General features: G+C 43.2%; 2 protein-coding genes across 2 annotated transcripts in view; both read right to left on the bottom strand.

The window, feature by feature from the left end:
- Positions 1-647: 647 nt before the first annotated feature.
- Positions 648-3,289, bottom strand: csf3b (colony stimulating factor 3 (granulocyte) b). The gene is made up of 4 exons (XM_076083423.1): positions 2,718-3,289; positions 2,524-2,631; positions 2,299-2,430; positions 648-2,119 (listed from the first exon to the last, which is right to left on the bottom strand). The coding sequence occupies exons 1-4, from the start codon at positions 2,778-2,780 to the stop codon at positions 1,913-1,915; spliced, it is 510 nt and encodes a 169-aa protein (XP_075939538.1). The 5' UTR covers positions 2,781-3,289; the 3' UTR covers positions 648-1,912.
- Positions 3,290-11,630: 8,341 nt separating this feature from the next.
- psmd3 (proteasome 26S subunit, non-ATPase 3) overlaps positions 11,631-22,293 on the bottom strand; it is a 15,780-nt gene continuing 5,117 nt past the window's right edge. The window contains exons 3-12 of the mRNA XM_076083401.1: positions 16,868-17,008; positions 16,647-16,783; positions 16,276-16,466; positions 16,076-16,179; positions 14,591-14,705; positions 14,358-14,477; positions 14,117-14,220; positions 13,840-13,995; positions 13,546-13,596; positions 11,631-11,820 (exon numbers count right to left, since the gene is read on the bottom strand). Coding sequence (XP_075939516.1) covers positions 11,743-11,820; positions 13,546-13,596; positions 13,840-13,995; positions 14,117-14,220; positions 14,358-14,477; positions 14,591-14,705; positions 16,076-16,179; positions 16,276-16,466; positions 16,647-16,783; positions 16,868-17,008 — 1,197 coding nt within the window. The 3' untranslated portion in view covers positions 11,631-11,742. The remainder of the gene's footprint in view (positions 11,821-13,545; positions 13,597-13,839; positions 13,996-14,116; positions 14,221-14,357; positions 14,478-14,590; positions 14,706-16,075; positions 16,180-16,275; positions 16,467-16,646; positions 16,784-16,867; positions 17,009-22,293) is intronic.

Here is a 22,293-nt window from a genome sequence, read left to right as displayed (position 1 = left end):
CTTGCAGGTGAAGTCGGGCACGTGCAGCTGGGAGAGCTTGCTATGCAGCAGAGACGGGATGATGGTGTTAAAGGCAGAGCTGAAGTCCACAAACAGGATCCTGGCGTAGGTTCCTGGGGAGTCCAGATGCTGGAGGATGAAGTGAAGGGCCAAGTTAACTGCGTCGTCTACAGACCTGTTGGCTCTGTAGACGAACTGCAGGGGGTCCAGGAGTGGGTCAGTGAGGGTTTTTAGGTGGGACAGGACTAGGCGCTCAAAAGACTTCATGACCACAGAGGTCAGGGCGACGGGCCTGTAGTCATTGAGTCCTGTGATCCTTGTTTTTTGGGGACGGGGATGATGGTGGAGGCCTTGAAATAGGCTGGTACGTGGCATGTCTCCAGGGAGGTGTTGAAGATGTCTGTAAACACCGTAATTGTAAACACATAATTATTATTAATACTTAATTAATACTAGCCAGCTCTGGAGATGGACAAGCTAGCTAGTAAAAAACGTTCCGTCAGTTCTTTCAATCAGAAAACAGTAAATTTACTTCCTGTTTTCCAGTCACATGATTTCTGCATAAACAGGTAATGTCATCTCTATTGAAGCTTAAGTGAGCAAAGCTGAATGGAACGCACCCCAAAACGAACAAACAAACAACAATATTTAGAAAACAGTGTTTATTATCATTGAAACAAACAAAGGCTTCTGATTGGCTGTTAGAATCTCATTATAAAAGTTAATTAAAAGACGACAACCCAGAGTCAATAAAATCAGTTTCTTCATCAAACAATTAAATAAATACAGTAAATATATCAAACACACCTGAACACGATACAAATATAATTTACACACAACATGACATCCTCGCTGCTCTGACATCATAAAATAATTAAAATATCTAAAACAGAAACAGTCAAAAGTAAAATAAATATTTCATCATAAATAACCAATAAATATATGATAAATAACCTGATCTGAGTCATTTTCATCCAAACCTCATAAATATGAGCTGAGAAATATTAATAAATATTAATACATATAATTAATTATCAATGAATATTAATATATATTAATGGGTATTAATACATATTATTAATATCAATAATATTAATGTCAATATAAATATACAGAAACATTTAAAATAAAGAGGAGCAGCTCTGACCATTTCCTGCAGCTGTTTCACAATAAAAGCCTCCATATGATAGAGAAGCTTTTAAATTCTGTCAAAATAAGTCGGATGATCAGTTATTGATTAGTGTAAATGTTATTGATTATTGGTTGTTGTCATTAGGTCAGAAAACAAAAAGTCAAATTTTGTGAAACATTTTGGTTTAAATCGTCTCGAACAATAAACGGATCATCAGAGTTGCTAAGGATCACTTTTCTGTTGATTGATTACGGATTATCGATCGATCGGTGACTCGTGTTCTAGTCTCCAGACGTGTGCGTTCGCTGCAAGCTGAACGAGAACCTGAAGACAGACGGACGGGTTCAGACCTGCAGACCTCAGATCAGATTGTTGATCTCTTCATTCCTGAACTCGCTCACATTCCTCCGACTCACGAAGCTCCAGCTGCTGATCTCAAGATCCTTCACAATAAAACGCCCTCGGTTTGAAACAGAGACATCAGGAAATAAATCTCAGGAACGTCTCAAAGATGGTCTCTGCAGAAAGAGTTTCTCAAAGACATGTTTCCTCTCTCAACCCGTTTCTGTTTTGGATTTCCTTCCTTCCTTCCTTCCTGTCGATGTGGTTCTGAGATGAAGGGCTGATGTTTGATGAGCGTATTAATATTAACAAACGAGGGTCTTTGTATGAACTGTTTCTTTTAAGAACTCCTTCATAAAATATCTCCCATGATGCACTGCAACATAAAGGTCACGACCTTTAGGCACCTCGTTCCCAAGTGCTACCGGTGGGCGGGGCTTAGTGTGTACCTGCAGGGCGGGGCCTGTAGGTGGCGACGGCTCTCAGGCTGCGGATCAGGTCGTGACAGAAGGAGCGGAGCTGAGTCAGCGTCAGGTGAGCCGCTACCTGCACCCCGTAGTTACCATGGAGACGGGAAGCCAGGTCCAGGTTCTGGTTCTGGTTCTGATCCGCCTCGACGACGCCGAGCTGAAACGCCTCCTTCATCTGAAGCACAGAAACACAGAGTCAGACATGTGATGAGGTCATGTGATGAGGTCATGTCATGTGATGAGGTCGTGTGATGAGGTCATGTCGTGTGATGAGGTCGTGTGATGAGGTCATGTCATGTGATGAGGTCGTGTGATGAGGTCATGTCGTGTGATGAGGTCGTGTGATTAGGTCACCTTGGTGATGTGGGTCTGCATGTCTCTCAGGTCGGCCTGCAGGTCACTCAGTCCGCTCAGGCGACCAGATAAAACTTCCAAAATCATTTGGTACAACCGGCTGCCGGCTGACATGCGGCTCACACAGACGTCCTGCAGGAGGAGACACACACACATTATGTTCTGTTCATTCTACCACAAGAACGTCTGAAGGGCTTAAAGGAACCTGAAGATCCTCAGACTGACCAGCGTGAAGCTTTCCGACAGCGGTTTGAGGACAGGGGCGGGGGGGATGCCCAGTGATGTCACCATCATCTGCAGGTTAGCTGTGTGGGCGGAGTCAAGGGTCAAACCCTGAGGACGCAAGGAATAAGTTATCGACACATGAAGAACAACAACCAATAGTCGAGCCGCAGCAGCCAATCACGCGCCTCGTTTACCTCGATGGTGACGGTGGCGGCGTGCACGGCAGGAATGTCTCTCAGGATTTTCTCCACCAGCATCTTCGCTCGCTCGGCCGCCTCAATGAGCGCCGACGGGTTGGACGGAGAGACGGGAGCTAATTGGATGAAATCTGCCAACAGGAAGCAGTGCAGCAGAGCGACTGGAGGGAGAACATCATCATCATCATCATTACTATGAATCAAACTGCTCACTGTATGGAGGTTAAACACTGCCGGCTAACTATTCAGTATGAAGGGCGAGAAAATGAATCAAAAGACGAACTTTAAAACTGTCAGGATTTTAAGTTTATCAATAATCATAATTGATTCTTAACAGATCAGTTCTAATCCATTGATACGTAGAAATAATAAACAAATAACTTGCAACCCAACGACTGAAAACTGATTTATTAACTGTTAATAAAGTGATTAGCACCTTTTTGATCAACATGCAGTAAACAAATGTTGATCATATCACAAAAACAAATGCATTGTGGGTGAAGAATTAATGATCTACGCCTTGAAGACAAGCTGAACGAGTTCTACTGTTGCTTTGAAAGACAATGGGACAGTCCTGACCCCACCCCCCATGGCTCCATCAACCAGCCCCAGACCACCAGGTCCCCCTCCCCCAGCTCAGCAGGGGCCCATGCCTCTGTACCACTCATTCCAGAAGTCTTTTGAGCGCCTTGTCCTGTCCCACCTAAAAACCCTAACTGACCCACTCCTGGACCCCCTGCAGTTCGTCTACAGAGCCAACAGGTCTGTAGAAGATGCAGTCAACATGGCCCTGCATTTCATCCTCCAGCATGTGGACTCGAACCTACGCTAGGATCATGTTTGTGGACTTCAGCTCTGCCTTTAACCCCCCAAGGCTGCGTTCTCTCCCCTCTGCTCTTCTCCCTGTACACCAACAGCTGCACCTCCAGTCACCAGTCCGTCAAGCTCCTGAAGTTTGCGGTTCACACCACCCTCATTGGACTCATCTCTGGTGGGGATGAGTCCGCCTACAGGTGGGAGACTGACCATCTGGTGACCTGGTGCGGTCTGAACAACTTAGAGCTCGACGCTCTAAAGACAGTGGAGATGGTTGTGGATTTCCTCCCCCTATCACCCTGTATGACTCCCCCGTCGACGCTGTGGAGTCCTCCATCATCATAACCCAGGACCTCAAGTGGGAGCTTAACACCAGCTCCATCACTAAGAAGGCTCAGCAGAGGATGTACTTCCTGAGGCAGCTGAAGAAATTCAACCTGCCAAAGACAATGATGGTGCACTTCTACACAGCCATCATTGAGTCCATCCTCTGCTCCTCCATCACGGTCTGGTACGCTGCAGCCACTGCCAAGAACAAGGGCAGGCTGCAGCGCATCATTCGCTCTGCTGAGAGGGTGATTGGCTGCAATCTGCCGTCCCTCCAAGACTTGTTCCCTTCAAGGACCCTGAAGCGAACAAGAAGGATTGTAGCCGACCCCTCTCACCCTGGACAAAAACTGTTCGAGCCCCTTCCATCTGGTAGGAGGCTGCGGTCCATCAGGACCAAGACCTCAAGACACATGAACAGTTTCTTCCCGTTTTCAGTCAGGTTCATTAACAAAGCACTAATAACCCTATACATGACACTAATAACCCTGTATATCTAAAACTAATAACCCTGCATATATATCACTAATAACCCTGTATATATAACATTAATGACCCTGTATATATAACATTAATAACCCTGTATATATAACATTAATAACCCTGTATATATACCTCTAATACCCCTGTATATATACCACTAAAATCCCTGAATATATATCACGAATAACCCTGTATATATAACACTAATAACCCTATACATGGCACTAATAACCCTATATATGTACCACTAATAACCCTATACATGGTACTAATAACCCTGTATATGTACCACTAATAACCCTATACATGACACTAATAACCCTGTATATATACCACTATTAACCCTATACATGGCACTAATAACCCTGTATATTTAACACTAATAACCATACACATGGCACTAATAACCCTATATATGTAACACTAATAACCCTACACATGGCACTAATAACCCTATATATTTATAACACTAATAACCCTACACATGGCACTAATAACCCTATATATTTATAACACTAATAGCCCTATATATAACACTAATAGCCCTATATATATATAACACTAATAACCCTACACATGGCACTAATAACCCTATATATAATTATCACTAATAGCCCTATATATATAACACTAATAACCCTACACATGGCACTAATAACCCTATATATATTATCACTAATAGCCCTATATATATAACACTAATAACCCTACACATGGCACTAATAACCCTATATATATTATCACTAATAGCCCTATATATATATAACACTAATAACCCTACACATGGCACTAATAACCCTATATATGTATCACTAATAACCCTATATATATATCACTAATAACCCTATATACATATAACACTAACAACCCTACACATGGCATTAATAACCCTATATACCTATAACACTAATAACCCTACACATGGCACTAATAACCCTATATATTTATAACACTAACAACCCTACACATGGCACTAATAACCCTATATACCTATAACACTAACAACCCTACACATGGCACTAATAACCCTATATACCTATAACACTAACAACCCTACACATGGCACTAATAACCCTATAAACGTATAACACTAATAACCCTCCACACACAGATGTCTGATCAATAGGACTCTGTTCACTTTGATTAAATCATTCTTTCCTTCTGCTGATTTAAGCTTCTCTGCAGCTCTGAGTGATAAAAGTTCATCCTCACCGATCGCAGAGTTCATGTCTGTCAGGGCGGCTGTCTCGGTCCTGGTCTCGGTCCTGGTCTCCGTCCGCCGTTAAACTCGTTAACGTCTCTTTCAGCTTCCATTTGAAGCAGTTTGGACTTTTTATCTTTGGGCTCGTGCGGAGTTTCCCGTTCTTCATGACGAAGAAACCCGAAGTGACGAAGCTGCGTGTTGCGTCACAACACACCGGGTTCCGAAGAGGTCTCACCTGCAGCAGCAACCACGTGACTCACCTTTACGTCTCCATCAGATCCGGATCCGTTCATCGGTTTAGAGACTTTTAGAGGAAATAAGAGTCCGTTTGTCATAACTATAAAAACATTATTGTCAATATGATTATTATGAGTGTTGTTAAAGTCACGCTTATTATTCATATTATTATTAATAATAATAATAATAATTATTATTATTATTGTTATTATTATCACTATAGTAATTATTATTATAATTATTGCTATTGTAATTATTATGGTAATTATTGAGATTATTGTTATTATTAAAGTATGCAAATACTAAAGTAAAGTACATGAACCTCAAGTACTTGAATAAAGGTACTTATACATCACTGATATCAGGTTATCACAATATTAAATATTAACGATGAGTTCCTGTTAATGTTGCCATCATGTCACATTACAGTTATCGTAATTACCAGTTATCGACTTTCTAAACATTGTAAATAAAGTCACAACAACAAAGAAACATAAATATCCGACTAACATGAACGCATCACATTCTACCCAACGTGAGTGGACGAGCACCTGAACGCACCACCAGGACACTTTGAGACAAGCACCTGAACGCACCACCAGGACACTGAGACGAGCACCTGAACGCACCACCAGGACACTTTGAAACGTGTGTGTGCATGCGTGTGCGTGTGTGTGTGTGTCATTATGTTTCTACAATTTCAGAAATCCTGGAAGAAAGCCGAGTCAGCAGAAAACTTCCTGTTGAAACTTTTCCTTCATCGTAAAAGAAAAGTACAGAAGTACATTTTGTGAAGTGTTTACTTGTACTTTACTTTTTACTTATACTTCAGTGTGTACTTGTACAGTAAAATATGAAGCATTAATATAGATTAATGTATATTAAACGTTAAAGTATCAGCAGTATATAAAGTATCCGAAGTATTACAACACAAAGTACAAAGTACTCTTATTTTACAGCAAAGAATCAGTAAAATAAATAACTAGAACAGAAAGATTTTACTTTTTATTATATTTATAATTTATTATATTTAATATGATATTTTTATGTTCACTTTAAACTCAAGGTTCACTTACTGGCTTTTTTCAGAGCTTTCAACCACATCCCACAGTCTTCTTCAGTGAAAGTTCTTCTCTTCTCATCCTGAAAACACTGGAAACAAGCGGTCACATGAAGAAGACCATGAGATTCTGTTAAAAGCTCCAGAAGAAGTTCTTCAGCTTTAGTTTAAATTCTCTAAATTATTAAAGAAGAAGAAGCAGTAAGAGGACTCTCACAGTGGTGGTCCATCAGGGCCTGCAAGGCCTTCTCTGCTGTTCTACACACAATCACAAAGTTATATCTATTTTATAATTTAATAATTTTTCTTAAATACACTACATGTATTATAATTTATATAAATATTGTTCCCATTATCTTATGTTCTCATTGCACAGCTACTGTCTTCCTCAGTTGCTCTGCTTCCAGTGCAGCTTGTTTTAAGTAGAGCTTTTATCCAATCAGATCTCACCTCTGTGTCTCTAGGTAAGAACAGAGGCCCGAGGCCTGCAGACTCACAAGTGCATCCATGTGCAGTTTAAAGTAAATGGGGACGATGTTGTTGATTGTCATAGTGTTCAACCAATCAGATCTTTAGTCTGACATGTTGGGCGTATTCTTTGACGTGTCAGAGCATTCTGGGTAGTCTACAAGTACGTCAGCATTAACGTGCGCTGGGCTAGCATCACTGTTGTGAAGCTGAAGCTAGCTAGCAGAACTTAGTAGTAAGAGTTCAAGTTGAAAGATATGTAAGAAGTTATGACATTGAACTCAATGCTGAATAAGGAGGAGAAACAGATTTGGGAGTTACTGGCCACGCCTTTCTCAAGAAGGACATTTCCAGAAAAGCTGGACATCGTATCAACGAGTCGGTCAACCCCACAGCTAGCAGCCTGACCCAGCAGGAAAAGGATTTGTACGAACGGTATTTCTGTCTGACAGCGTCGGAGCAGCGTTTCACATGTTATGGCTAAGAATGTGTTTTATTTGCGACTGAGCGTCTTGGTGTTTGGAGCTACGCTACGCTAACCTGACGTGGCTAACCAAGGCAGCAACACGGCACCATAGCACGCCAGGACACTTACAAGCTACGTGCTATTGATAACTTTTGGAGAGACCCGAGTGGATCTACAACTCAACAAACACGTTCGCAGGAGGACCTCTGGCTGGAACTGACCCGCACAAAGAAAGGAGGATGGACTTTGTCTTTAAGTGAACAGCAGCTTTGGTAAGTGAAGTGCTTTTGTGTTTTTACATCTGCAGCGTTACTGCTGTGTTCATGTGTCTATGGTGTCGTTTTTATGACATGGTGAATATTGTTCCTCTGATGTGAATCATATTTGAATGATGCTCTTCAGTGTGCGGATGAATACATGTTTTAGTGCCGCAGGTCTGCTGGATTGATTTGTTGCTTTGTTGTCATATAAATATATAAATATATATTCTTGTGAGTTTGTTCTTCATTGTGTTAATTACATTGATTTTGACGATATGCATTGTCCGTTAATGACTGTCTGGAGGAATGGGGATCGTGTGGTGATTGCTTTAGCCCTGTTTGAATCAGTAGGAACAGCTGAACGCTGCGGGGAGAGTTTGTGCGTGTTGTTTTCCTGCTAAGCTAGTTTAGCATAGCCTCCCAGAACTTACGTGGCTCACCAGAGTACAATGTTTATCTTCCGTGGTGGGCGTGTCAGGCAGCACGTTGTCTGTGACGTGGGTGAGTTGCCAGGTTGGGCGCAGTGGCTCCACCGAGAGAACATTATATTTCCCACAATTTAAGCTTCTGTATTTTCCAAATTCACTAGTATCATTCAAACAAATTGTTCGGTTGGTAAGCCTCGTACCGAACGGTTTAATATGAATACGTGTATTGTTAGACCCCTAGAAACCCATAGAAGTTCAGCTGTAGTAGGACAGCACTGAGTTTAGCATCTACATTTATACACAGACAACTTTACTCTGAAAATCTCCATGTCGTCATTCAAACCCATTGATTCACTGACAACCGGTTCCACCTGCTCGTCACAAGCACCGACATGAACCAGCGGAGCCGGGAATCGAACCCTCGACCTTCTGACTGAAGGACGACATGAGAACCTGAATGTGCAGTTTTCTGACTCAGATGTTTCTGATGAAAGGTTTGTGACGTCACAGCTGGAGGAGGAGCTTAAACAGATGAAACAGTTTATAGTTTCCCAGCAGCCTCTTGGGTCACAAACGTTTCATCACATCAGAAAAACCTGTGAGTCAGAAAACGTCTTCACGTTCAGCTGCTCTTGAAAAACTCCTGGATTAGTGTCACAAGTGGAAAAAAACAGATTTTCAGAGTAAAGTTACTCCCACGGGAAGTTTTTGTGTTCTTTGTGTATAAATGTTGATGCTTAATGTCCTCTTCCTGTTTCTTCTTTAATAACTGAAATGTGACCCGGTGATCCACAATAAACTGGAACTAGAGACAATCGTTGGCATAAAAGACTCGTCGCCACTCAAGTGGGTTCAAAAAAGGCTTGAATGCAGATCATACTAGGAGGAGCTACCTGGTCCTGAGGGAATGCATGTGTAAACCATCAGTACTGTTAAGCATTAAATCTAATATTAAACTACTTCCTGTTTAGTGGTTCAGTCACAGCGATCAATAACAAAATGGCCACTTGTATAACGGTTTGATATTCGTTGTTTCTGTAAATATAAATATTAAACATTAAACTCACGTTTGATTCGTTCATATTTCCTGTTGATGTTCTGTAACCATGGTAACAGAGGAGGTTGGTGACCTCATCGTTTATGAATCTGTTCATGTAAACATTCAGAGTCCAACATGTGACGACATCTTCCGCTCTAAAATCCTAACCTCTGCTTCCAATCCTGAACTTTGAAACTCTCTTCACTCCTCCAAACCCCCCATCTCCTACTTCCTCCCTCCTCCTAGACAAGAAGGTAAACGATATCAGATCCTCCTTCTCTCAGCCCCCCTGTCCGTCCACCCTCTCCCTCTCTACCCTCTCCAGCTCTTCCCCCTCAGCTCTCCCTCCCCTCTCCCCTAACGAGGTCCTCAACCTTGTTACATCTAACCACCCCACCACGTACTCCCTTGACCTGATCCCCTCCCCTCTTCTTCAGTCTATTGCGACTGAACTCCTTCCTTTCCTCACCCACCTCATCAACACATCCATTGTCTCAGGATGCTTTCCCACAGCTTTCAAGACTGCCAGAGTCACCCCCCTTCTGAAGGAACCATCACTTGACCCCTCTGATGTCAAGAACTTCAGACCGGTTTCTCTTCTACCCTTTCTATCCAAAACACTTGAACACGCTGTCTTTAACCAACTGTCTTCCTATCTCCACCAGAACAGCCTCTTGGACCCCCACCAGTCCGGGTTGAAGGTGGGTCACTCGACAGACAGCCCTCCTTGTGGTGACAGAGTCGCTTCACGCCGTGAGAGCAAACTCTCTCTCCTCTGTCCTGATTCTGCTGGACCTGTCTGGGCGTTTGATACTGTCAACCACCAGATCCTCCTCTGCAACCGCGAGGGGATGGGCGTCTCAGGCTCTGCACTCTCCCTGTTAGCATCTTACCTGACAGGTCGATCCTACCAGGTGACATGGAGGGGGGCCGTGTTGGAACCACGCATGCTGACTACGGGGGTTCCACAAGGTTCAGTCCTGGGCCCCCTTCTCTTCTCGCTCTACACAACATCTCTGGGTTCTGTTATTCGCTCGCATGACTTCTCCTACCATTGTTATGCTGACGACACCCAGCTGGTCTTGTCATTTCCCCCCGGTGACACTCAAGTGGAGGCACGCATCGCTGCGTGCTTGGCTGACATCTCAAAGTGGATGACGACACACCATCTCAAGCTCAACCTGGACAAAACTGAGCTACTGTTCCTCCCGGGGAAGGGCTGCCCGCACCGAGACCTGTCCATCACCATTGAGGATACCGTGGTGACACCAACTCGGACTGCGAGGAACCTGGGTGTGACCCTGGATGACCAACTGTCATTCTCAGCAAACATTGCATCGGTTACACGCTCCTGCAGATTCCTGCTCTACAACATCAGGAGGATTCGCCCCTTCCTCACTGATGAGACGGCGCAGGTGCTCATCCAGGCTCTTGTCATCTCCCGCCTGGACTACTGCAACTCACTACTTGCCGGAGCCCCGGCGTCGGCCATCAGACCTCTGGAGCTTGTCCAGAAAGCTGCAGCTCGTCTGGTGTTCAATTGCCTCAAGTTCTCCCACACAACTTCCCTTCTCCGTTCTCTACACTGGCTACCTGTAAGAGCTCGCATCCAGTGTAAGACTCTGGTGCTAGCCTACAGGGCAGTGAAAGGAACAGCTCCTTCCTATCTCCAGGCCATGGTCAAGCCCTACACCCCCGCCCGACCACTTCGCTCTGCTGCCTCGGGGCGATCGGTTGCCCCGTCGCTCAGAGGTCCCTGCGGCCGATCGACCCGGTCGCGGCTGTTTTCTGTCCTGGCCCCACAGTGGTGGAATGAACTCCCCACTGACGTCAGGACAACAGAGTCGCTGCCCATCTTTCATCAGGCTGAAGACTCACCTCTTCAAGAAGTACTACCCTGAGCCTTCCACTCACCACTTATTGTATTCATATTAGTTTGTTTCTGTACTTCTGCTCTGGTTTATGCTCTTAGATGCTAGTTTAAAGGAGATGCACTTATGACTTCTGGTGACTAGTAGTTCTCTTGAACACACTTATTGTAAGTCTCTTTGGATGAAAGCGTCTGCTGAATGACTGTGATGTAATGTGATGCATTACCCAGAACACCACAGGAACAAACATGTGTAAACAAACCCAAAGAGTATTTTATTTGTTCAGAGGTTACAGCAGAAGAAGAGGAGGATTGTGGGTAATAACTCATCTACTAACATCACACAGGAAGTCAGCAGAGAGGATCATGGGAAGCTGTCATCGTCATCTTCAGCCATTTCTTTAGCAAACTCCAGATCCTGCTGCTCACGCTCCCGACGCTCCTGAACACACACAGAGAGAGAGAGAGAGAACGTGAAATAGTGAACATCACCTGAAGAAGAATCTTAGAACTCATTCATAAACTACAGGCCGTAGATGGTAAATGTAGTTCATTCAAACCACCGGTACCGGGCCGTGGATCGTTTGGTACCGGGCCGCACAGAAAGAATAAATATTATATTATTTCCGTTTTATTGATTATCAGAGTCTGAAAGAAGTTTTATTTTGAAAAATGACCGGATTCTCTCTTAATTTCATCCGCCTGTGCCTCTTGACATGTCAAGACGCTCGTCTCGGTCACGTGACACGTTACCTCAAAATTAAGCCCATAAACTAGCGAAAATGAGTAAATAACTTTTGGAGAGCTTCTTTGCGAAGAGGAAAGAAAGCTTCATTTAACGGACAACATCAGGAGTCTGATTAAATATCAGGAGTGATTCTGACCCGCCAAACCCGCTCTGCAGAATATGTGGCGACAGGAAGATCAGCTGCTGGAGATTGTAAATGACGGTGGCCTTAAAAGTATGTTTGAGACAACAACTCTGCTGGAGTTGGATTAACATCAAGGCTGAATATCCTGAGATCACCACTAAAGCACTGAAAATCCTGCTTCCATTTCACACATCCTCTCTGTGAAGCGGGATGTTCTACAGTGACGGCAATCAAAATAAAACGGAGTAGACTGGACATCAGGAACACACTGCGGGTGTCTTTGTCTCCCATTACCCCCAGATGGACCGTCTCCTTGCAGAGAAACAAGCTCAGGGCTCCACTGATTCACTGTTATTGTGAGTTGTATTATTTATGCATTTTATATTTGTTTTCATGCCGATCGTATAATTTTATTTCATCGTGTTTTTCCGCCACAACTTGAAGGCCGGTCCGTGGACATATTGTCTTACATGAAAGCGGTCCGTGGACATATCGTCTTACATGAAAGCGGTCCGTGGACATATTGTCTTTCATGAAAGCAGTCCGTGGACATATTGTCTGACATGAAAGCGGTCCGTGGACATATCGTCTTACATGAAAGCGGTCCGTGGACATATTGTCTTTCATGAAAGCGGTCCGTGGACATATTGTCTTTCATGAAAGCGGTCCGTGGACATATTGTCTGACATGAAAGCGGTCCGTGGACATATCGTCTTACATGAAAGCGGTCCGTGGACATATTGTCTTTCATGAAAGCGGTCCGTGGACATATTGTCTTTCATGAAAGCGGTCCGTGGACATATTGTCTGACATGAAAGTGGTCCGTGGACATATCGTCTTACATGAAAGCGGTCCGTGGACATATTGTCTTTCATGAAAGCGGTCCGTAGACATATTGTCTGACATGAAAGTGGTCCGTAGACATATTGTCTTACATGAAAGCGGTCCGTGGACATATTGTCTGACATGAAAGCGGTCCGTGGTCCATGAAAGGTTGGGGACCTCTGTGTAAACAGTAAATGTAGTTCTTCTACAGACGGCTGCAGCTTGTAGTCCTCCAGACAGACATGCCATCCCATAATATGAGGTCAGAGGACACCTTTCAGCAGACATTCAGCTATTTATTAAAGGAAGAGTAGAGGCTGCTTTAGTGTAGAGCAATGCATCCTGGGACATGTAGGCACGGCTCCACCAGCAGGAGAACTCCTCTGTCACTAGAGCTCCAATGAACTACATTTACCATCAACCTTTAAACTGATGGAGAACCTGTGATTGTGTGTGTGTGTGTGTGTTACCTCTGCTGACTCCAGGTCTTTGTTGTACGCTTTAGGAGGAAACCTCATGGCCTGCAGGAAGAAACAAGGTTATTTAACTGAAGCTCTTCTCATTAATAAACTGATCCACAGCAAGAGTTATTACCAGCTGTAACCGCTATAACCAGTTATAAACCGCTATAACCAGGAAGAAGGCAGGGAATATAAATGTGTTGAGATCAGAACTCGTCTTCTACCTGACAGAAGCCTAAATCCAAAAACATTTCAAAACAAGCTTTTGTGGATGTCAGGTGTGTGTTCAGGTGTGTGTCTCACCTTGACAGACATGTTGTGGATGTCCAGGCAGAAGGAGATTCTCTGGTGGAAAGCCAGCTGAGGCTCTCTGGTTCCGTAGATGTCCATGGTCTCTTTTGATTGGACGAAGCCTTTCTCGTGGTTGATGCTCGCTTCGATCACTCCGTCACGGATCGCCTGGAAACACAGTTCAGGTTCAGGTCTAAACTATTGTTAAAGGTTGTGTACTCGGATCAATAACTCTGATGGATGTAAAGCTGTAGATGACTGATGTCTCCTCTTCTTGTTTCCTCGTTACCTTGGCCACGATGAACTCTGCATCCTCTGGACTGTCGAGCTGCAGCTTCTGAGCGATGTCGGCCAGAGAGATACGAGAGTACGACAGGCTGATCATACGCACACCTACACACACACACACACACACACACACACACACACACACACACACACACACACACACACACACACACCTTTAATGACTAAAGGGCTATCGGGTGACATCAGGCTGTGATGTCAGAGTTGTCCTGTGATTGGCTCACCGGTCTTGATGACGTTGTGTCTCAGGCGGATGATGAGCGTGTACGTCCCGTCGGTCTGGAACTTCTCCCCAAACTCCTCCAGGACCTGGTTGAACTTGGCCAGGTTACCTGCTCTCACCGCTGGACAAACACAGTACACACACAGAGTACACACACAGTACACATAAAAGAGGGTATACATATAGTAACAATGAACAGACTGCTAAAGGAACCATCAGAGAGTAAAGACTGACCCTGAGTCAGCAGGAAGTAGGGCATCAGTGACCTCTTCAGTGAAGGCTGTCTGAACTGGAGTCTGTCAGGAATCTCTCCCAACAACAACTCCACCACGATCAGCAGCTTGTGGACCTGATCACAGATCAGTACCGTTATCACTCACAGGACTCACAGTACCACGGTTATATGAATGTAATAACACGCGTTACTACATCAGTGTGTATCGGTGTGTCAGTGTTAGGGGTGGGAATCACCAGAGATCCCGCGATACGATATTATCACGATACTGCGGTATTCTGAGTATAACATAGGCCTATATTGCGATTTATTACTTTTTTCAACTTCAAATTATGTCCCCAAAGGAAAACTGTGTCAACATGTTTTATCTAATAAGATAAAGTTTTCAGTCTGTTCATCTCACTTCAATCATTTTTATTGCAGCAAAATATGATTGTCAAGCTGACAGACTGACCAACAATGTCATAAATGTTGCACCTGACAAACTGAACTGTTTGTATTACTACATAGTCCAACTTAACTAAATGCAAATGTGTCTATAACTCATTTATATAAGTTATAGACACGTTATATGATATTAGAGTTGTATAACTCAGTATAACTTGCGATGCGTGGACGTCGAGGGCAGAGAGCCAGTTATGCGCTGCACTCTCCCCATGAGCCTGGCTGCTGTTGGCAGATTTAACCCCCGTTGTGAGGCCAGATTGAGCGTGTGAGTGAAAAACTTCACATGCAGGAATCCCGCTAACTGAACGGCAACGCCCACGTTAGAAGCGTTGTCGGTTACAACCACCAGGTTTCTGTCGGCAATCCCCCATCTTGTGCTGCATTTAGCAGGAGGTCTGTAATGTTTACCCCGGTGTGACTTACGTGTACTGCTCTAGTTTGGAGAACGTGAGACAGCAGTCACCAGTCCCCTGAGATATTGTGCTGTTATAGTCACAGAGGAATCCACTGCGCTTGACGTCCACGCATCGCAAGTTAATGCAACTCTTTCTGCTGTACTCAAAGACTCCTCAACGTTAAGCTTCACTTCTCTGTAGAGCTTAGGCACGGATGTGTCGGTGAAAAAACGCCGCGACGGAGTCATATCCATGAGTCACATCCATGTCCTTCCTTGTTAAAAAATCCAAAATAAGTCCAGACGTCTGATTTAAACGCGGACGGTGCATTTCTGATTTCTTTCTCCGATGTCTCCATCTTTGTTTTGACCAACTTCCTACCAATCACGCTGACCCGGGACCTTTCCTGACCTCACCAGAAAACAACTCAGCACCATCTAGTGGACTAAAAAAGCAATTGATTTGATTTTTCTAGTAAAAAAAAGTTTATAGTTTATATAATAAAAGATCGATACTTTGCTTCCGTGTATCGATACAATATCGCCACGCAAAATATCGCGATACTATGCTGTATCGATTTTTTCCCCCACCACTAAACGGTGCGATACGGTGCGTAACGGTGCGATAAGGTGTGTAACGGACCGTCTGTTTGAAGCCCACAGCGGTGTGTTGGGGAGCTTTCCTCAGAGCGTTGGTCAAAGTCCTGCGAGCCTCAGAGTACTCCAACTGGATCGCCTTAATACGACCTGCAGGAGGTCACATGACACAGGTGAACACAGGTAAACACAGGCATCAGCCTCACCTGTGTAGTACAGGTATCAGTAGGACAGGTATTGTCTCACCTGTGTAGTACAGGTATCTGGCCCACTCGTTGTTGTTGGCGAGTTCAGGAAAAACAGACTTGGACACCAGCTTCTCTGCCTGGTCGTACAGGTTGAAGTGCAGGTAGTTCCTCAGCAGCAGGTTCAGGAGGACGGCCTGACCGTCGGCATCGTGACGCAGAGTCGCTGTACGCAGACGAGTGTGGAGGAAACTAGAGAAGAACATGTTCAGTATACGAGGGACACACCTGGTGTTAAGCTGTGTGTGTCTGTCTATGTGAGTGTGGGTGTCTCCGTGTTTGTATGTGTGTGTGTGTGTAGTGTGCGTCTCTGTGTATGTGTGTCTGTGCGTCTTTGTGTGCGTGTTTGTATGTGTATGTCTATGCGTGTACCTGCGCATGGTGTCAAACTGCTTGAGGAACTCGTACACTCTAGCGTGGTAATAATAACACTTAGCAGCCACCAGATCCAGAGCTCTGCGGTTCTTAGACCCGATCTTCTGCAGCAGGTCGTCTGACACCTTCTGAGCCTGAAACACATGTCATCATCAGACAGACAGACAGACGGACGGACAGATGGACGGACGGACGGACAGACAGACGGACGGACAGACCTCAGTGTATCTCTTGTTGTTTGTCAGGTGAACCACCAGCAGCAGCTGAAGATAAGCCTCCACCTCCGGCAGCAGAGGAGCAGACGCTGATTTACCCGTCCTGGGACGGAACGGGACGTCTCCCTCTAACACCTCCATCGGCTGAGGGAGAGACAGACAGGGAGAGAGAGAGAGAGGTATCAGTACTGATCAGCTGATCACACGTCTGTGTTTAAACTCAAAGTTAACTTCTTTCTTGTTTTTGTCTTAACTAAACCGTACTAAAGAGAGATGCAGTTTAAACCGTACTAAAGAGAGATGCAGTTTAAACCGTACTAAAGAGAGATGCAGTTTAAACCGTACTAAAGAGAGATGCAGTTTAAACCGTACTAAAGAGAGATGCAGTTTAAACCGTGCTAAAGAGAGATGCAGTTTAAACCGTACTAAAGAGAGATGCAGTTTAAACCGTACTAAAGAGAGATGCAGTTTAAACCGTGCTAAAGAGAGATGCAGTTTAAACCGTGCTAAAGATAGATGCAGTTTAGACCGTGCTAAAGAGAGATGCAGTTTAGACCGTGCTAAAGAGAGATGCAGTTTAGACCGTGCTAAAGAGAGATGCAGTTTAGACCGTGCTAAAGATAGATGCAGTTTAGACCGTGCTAAAGAGAGATGCAGTTTAAACCGTACTAAAGAGAGATGCAGTTTAAACCGTACTAAAGAGAGATGCAGTTTAAACCGTACTAAAGAGAGATGCAGTTTAAACCGTACTAAAGAGAGATGCAGTTTAAACCGTACTAAAGAGAGATGCAGTTTAAACCGTGCTAAAGAGAGATGCAGTTTAAACCGTACTAAAGAGAGATGCAGTTTAAACCGTACTAAAGAGAGATGCAGTTTAAACCGTGCTAAAGAGAGATGCAGTTTAAACCGTGCTAAAGATAGATGCAGTTTAGACCGTGCTAAAGAGAGATGCAGTTTAGACCGTGCTAAAGAGAGATGCAGTTTAGACCGTGCTAAAGAGAGATGCAGTTTAGACCGTGCTAAAGATAGATGCAGTTTAGACCGTGCTAAAGATAGATGCAGTATAAACCGTGCTAAAGATAGATGCAGTTTAAACCGTACTAAAGAGAGATGCAGTTTAGACCGTACTAAAGAGAGATGCAGTTTAGACCGTACTAAAGAGAGATGCAGTTTAAACCGTACTAAAGAGAGATGCAGTTTAAACCGTACTAAAGAGAGATGCAGTTTAAACCGTACTAAAGAGAGATGCAGTTTAAACCGTACTAAAGAGAGATGCAGTTTAAACCGTACTAAAGAGAGATGCAGTTTAGACCGTACTAAAGATAGATGCAGTTTAGACCGTACTAAAGAGAGATGCAGTTTAGACCGTACTAAAGAGAGATGCAGTTTAGACCGTGCTAAAGAGAGATGCAGTTTAGACCGTGCTAAAGAGAGATGCAGTTTAAACCGTGCTAAAGAGAGATGCAGTTTAAACCGTACTAAAGAGAGATGCAGTTTAAACCGTACTAAAGAGAGATGCAGTTTAAACCGTGCTAAAGAGAGATGCAGTTTAGACCGTACTAAAGATAGATGCAGTTTAAACCGTACTAAAGAGAGATGCAGTTTAAACCGTGCTAAAGAGAGATGCAGTTTAGACCGTGCTAAAGAGAGATGCAGTTTAGACCATACTAAAGATAGATGCAGTATAAACCGTACTAAAGATAGATGCAGTTTAGACCGTGCTAAAGAGAGATGCAGTTTAGACCATACTAAAGATAGATGCAGTATAAACCGTACTAAAGATAGATGCAGTTTAGACCGTGCTAAAGATAGATGCAGTTTAGACCGTACTAAAGAGAGATGCAGTTTAAACCGTACTAAAGAGAGATGCAGTTTAAACCGTACTAAAGAGAGATGCAGTTTAGACCGTACTAAAGATAGATGCAGTTTAGACCGTACTAAAGATAGATGCAGTTTAAACCGTACTAAAGAGAGATGCAGTTTAAACCGTGCTAAAGAGAGATGCAGTTTAGACCGTGCTAAAGAGAGATGCAGTTTAGACCATACTAAAGATAGATGCAGTATAAACCGTACTAAAGATAGATGCAGTATAAACCGTACTAAAGAGAGATGCAGTTTAAACCGTACTAAAGAGAGATGCAGTTTAAACCGTACTAAAGAGAGATGCAGTTTCGACCGTACTAAAGAGAGATGCAGTTTAGACCGTACTAAAGAGAGATGCAGTTTAAACCGTGCTAAAGAGAGATGCAGTTTAGACCGTACTAAAGAGAGATGCAGTTTAAACCGTACTAAAGAGAGATGCAGTTTAAACCGTGCTAAAGAGAGATGCAGTTTAAACCGTGCTAAAGAGAGATGCAGTTTAGACCGTACTAAAGAGAGATGCAGTTTAGACCGTACTAAAGATAGATGCAGTTTAGACCGTACTAAAGATAGATGCAGTTTAGACCGTACTAAAGATAGATGCAGTTTAGACCGTACTAAAGATAGATGCAGTTTAAACCGTACTAAAGAGAGATGCAGTTTAAACCGTGCTAAAGAGAGATGCAGTTTAGACCGTGCTAAAGAGAGATGCAGTTTAGACCATACTAAAGATAGATGCAGTATAAACCGTACTAAAGATAGATGCAGTATAAACCGTACTAAAGAGAGATGCAGTTTAAACCGTACTAAAGAGAGATGCAGTTTCGACCGTACTAAAGAGAGATGCAGTTTAGACCGTACTAAAGAGAGATGCAGTTTAGACCGTACTAAAGAGAGATGCAGTTTAAACCGTGCTAAAGAGAGATGCAGTTTAGACCGTACTAAAGAGAGATGCAGTTTAAACCGTACTAAAGAGAGATGCAGTTTAAACCGTGCTAAAGAGAGATGCAGTTTAAACCGTGCTAAAGAGAGATGCAGTTTAGACCGTACTAAAGAGAGATGCAGTTTAGACCGTACTAAAGAGAGATGCAGTTTAGACCGTGCTAAAGAGAGATGCAGTTTAGACCGTGCTAAAGAGAGATGCAGTTTAAACCGTACTAAAGAGAGATGCAGTTTAAACCGTACTAAAGATAGGTGCAGTTTAAACCGTACTAAAGAGAGATGCAGTTTAGACCGTACTAAAGAGAGATGCAGTTTAAACCGTACTAAAGAGAGATGCAGTTTAAACCGTACTAAAGAGAGATGCAGTTTAGACCGTACTAAAGAGAGATGCAGTTTAGACCGTACTAAAGATAGATGCAGTTTAAACCGTACTAAAGATAGATGCAGTTTAAACCGTACTAAAGAGAGATGCAGTTTAGACCGTACTAAAGATAGATGCAGTTTAGACCGTACTAAAGATAGATGCAGTTTAGACCGTGCTAAAGAGAGATGCAGTTTAAACCGTGCTAAAGAGAGATGCAGTTTAGACCGTGCTAAAGAGAGATGCAGTTTAGACCGTACTAAAGATAGATGCAGTATAAACCGTACTAAAGATAGATGCAGTATAAACCGTACTAAAGAGAGATGCAGTTTAAACCGTACTAAAGAGAGATGCAGTTTAAACCGTACTAAAGAGAGATGCAGTTTCGACCGTACTAAAGAGAGATGCAGTTTAGACCGTGCTAAAGAGAGATGCAGTTTAAACCGTGCTAAAGAGAGATGCAGTTTAAACCGTACTAAAGATAGATGCAGTTTAGACCGTACTAAAGAGAGATGCAGTTTAAACCGTACTAAAGAGAGATGCAGTTTAAACCGTGCTAAAGAGAGATGCAGTTTAGACCGTGCTAAAGAGAGATGCAGTTTAAACCGTACTAAAGAGAGATGCAGTTTAAACCGTGCTAAAGAGAGATGCAGTTTAGACCGTACTAAAGATAGATGCAGTTTAGACCGTACTAAAGAGAGATGCAGTTTAGACCGTACTAAAGATAGAAGCAGTTTAGACCGTACTTAAGAGAGATGCAGTTTAAACCGTACTAAAGAGAGATGCAGTTTAAACCGTACTAAAGAGAGATGCAGTTTAAACCGTACTAAAGATAGATGCAGTTTAAACCGTACTAAAGAGAGATGCAGTTTAAACCGTACTAAAGAGAGATGCAGTTTAAACCGTGCTAAAGAGAGATGCAGTTTAGACCGTGCTAAAGAGAGATGCAGTTTAGACCGTACTAAAGATAGATGCAGTATAAACCGTACTAAAGATAGATGCAGTATAAACCGTACTAAAGAGAGATGCAGTTTAAACCGTACTAAAGAGAGATGCAGTTTAAACCGTACTAAAGAGAGATGCAGTTTCGACCGTACTAAAGAGAGATGCAGTTTAGACCGTACTAAAGAGAGATGCAGTTTAAACCGTGCTAAAGAGAGATGCAGTTTAGACCATACTAAAGAGAGATGCAGTTTAGACCGTACTAAAGAGAGATGCAGTTTAAACCGTGCTAAAGAGAGATGCAGTTTAGACCATACTAAAGAGAGATGCAGTTTAGACCGTACTAAAGAGAGATGCAGTTTAAACCGTGCTAAAGAGAGATGCAGTTTAAACCGTACTAAAGAGAGATGCAGTTTAAACCGTGCTAAAGAGAGATGCAGTTTAAACCGTGCTAAAGAGAGATGCAGTTTAAACCGTGCTAAAGAGAGATGCAGTTTAGACCGTGCTAAAGAGAGATGCAGTTTAAACCGTACTAAAGAGAGATGCAGTTTAAACCGTGCTAAAGAGAGATGCAGTTTAAACCGTACTAAAGAGAGATGCAGTTTAGACCGTGCTAAAGAGAGATGCAGTTTAGACCATACTAAAGAGAGATGCAGTTTAAACCGTGCTAAAGAGAGATGCAGTTTAGACCATACTAAAGAGAGATGCAGTTTAGACCGTACTAAAGAGAGATGCAGTTTAAACCGTGCTAAAGAGAGATGCAGTTTAAACCGTACTAAAGAGAGATGCAGTTTAAACCGTGCTAAAGAGAGATGCAGTTTAAACCGTGCTAAAGAGAGATGCAGTTTAAACCGTGCTAAAGAGAGATGCAGTTTAGACCGTGCTAAAGAGAGATGCAGTTTAAACCGTACTAAAGAGAGATGCAGTTTAAACCGTGCTAAAGAGAGATGCAGTTTAAACCGTACTAAAGAGAGATGCAGTTTAGACCGTGCTAAAGAGAGATGCAGTTTAAACCGTACTAAAGAGAGATGCAGTTTATACCGTACTAAAGATAGATGCAGTATAAACCATACTAAAGAGAGATGCAGTTTATACCGTACTAAAGATAGATGCAGTATAAACCGTACTAAAGAGAGATGCAGTTTCGACCGTACTAAAGAGAGATGCAGTTTCGACCGTACTAAAGAGAGATGCAGTTTCGACCGTACTAAAGAGAGATGCAGTTTCGACCGTACTAAAGAGAGATGCAGTTTCGACCGTACTAAAGAGAGATGCAGTTTCGACCGTACTAAAGAGAGATGCAGTTTCGACCGTACTAAAGAGA

Source organism: Anarhichas minor, unplaced genomic scaffold (assembly GCF_050575085.1).
Source record: "Anarhichas minor isolate MPS153535 unplaced genomic scaffold, ASM5057508v1 ptg000129l, whole genome shotgun sequence".
Taxonomy (NCBI): Eukaryota; Metazoa; Chordata; class Actinopteri; order Perciformes; family Anarhichadidae; genus Anarhichas; species Anarhichas minor.
This window is presented reverse-complemented; position numbering and strand designations above follow the sequence as displayed.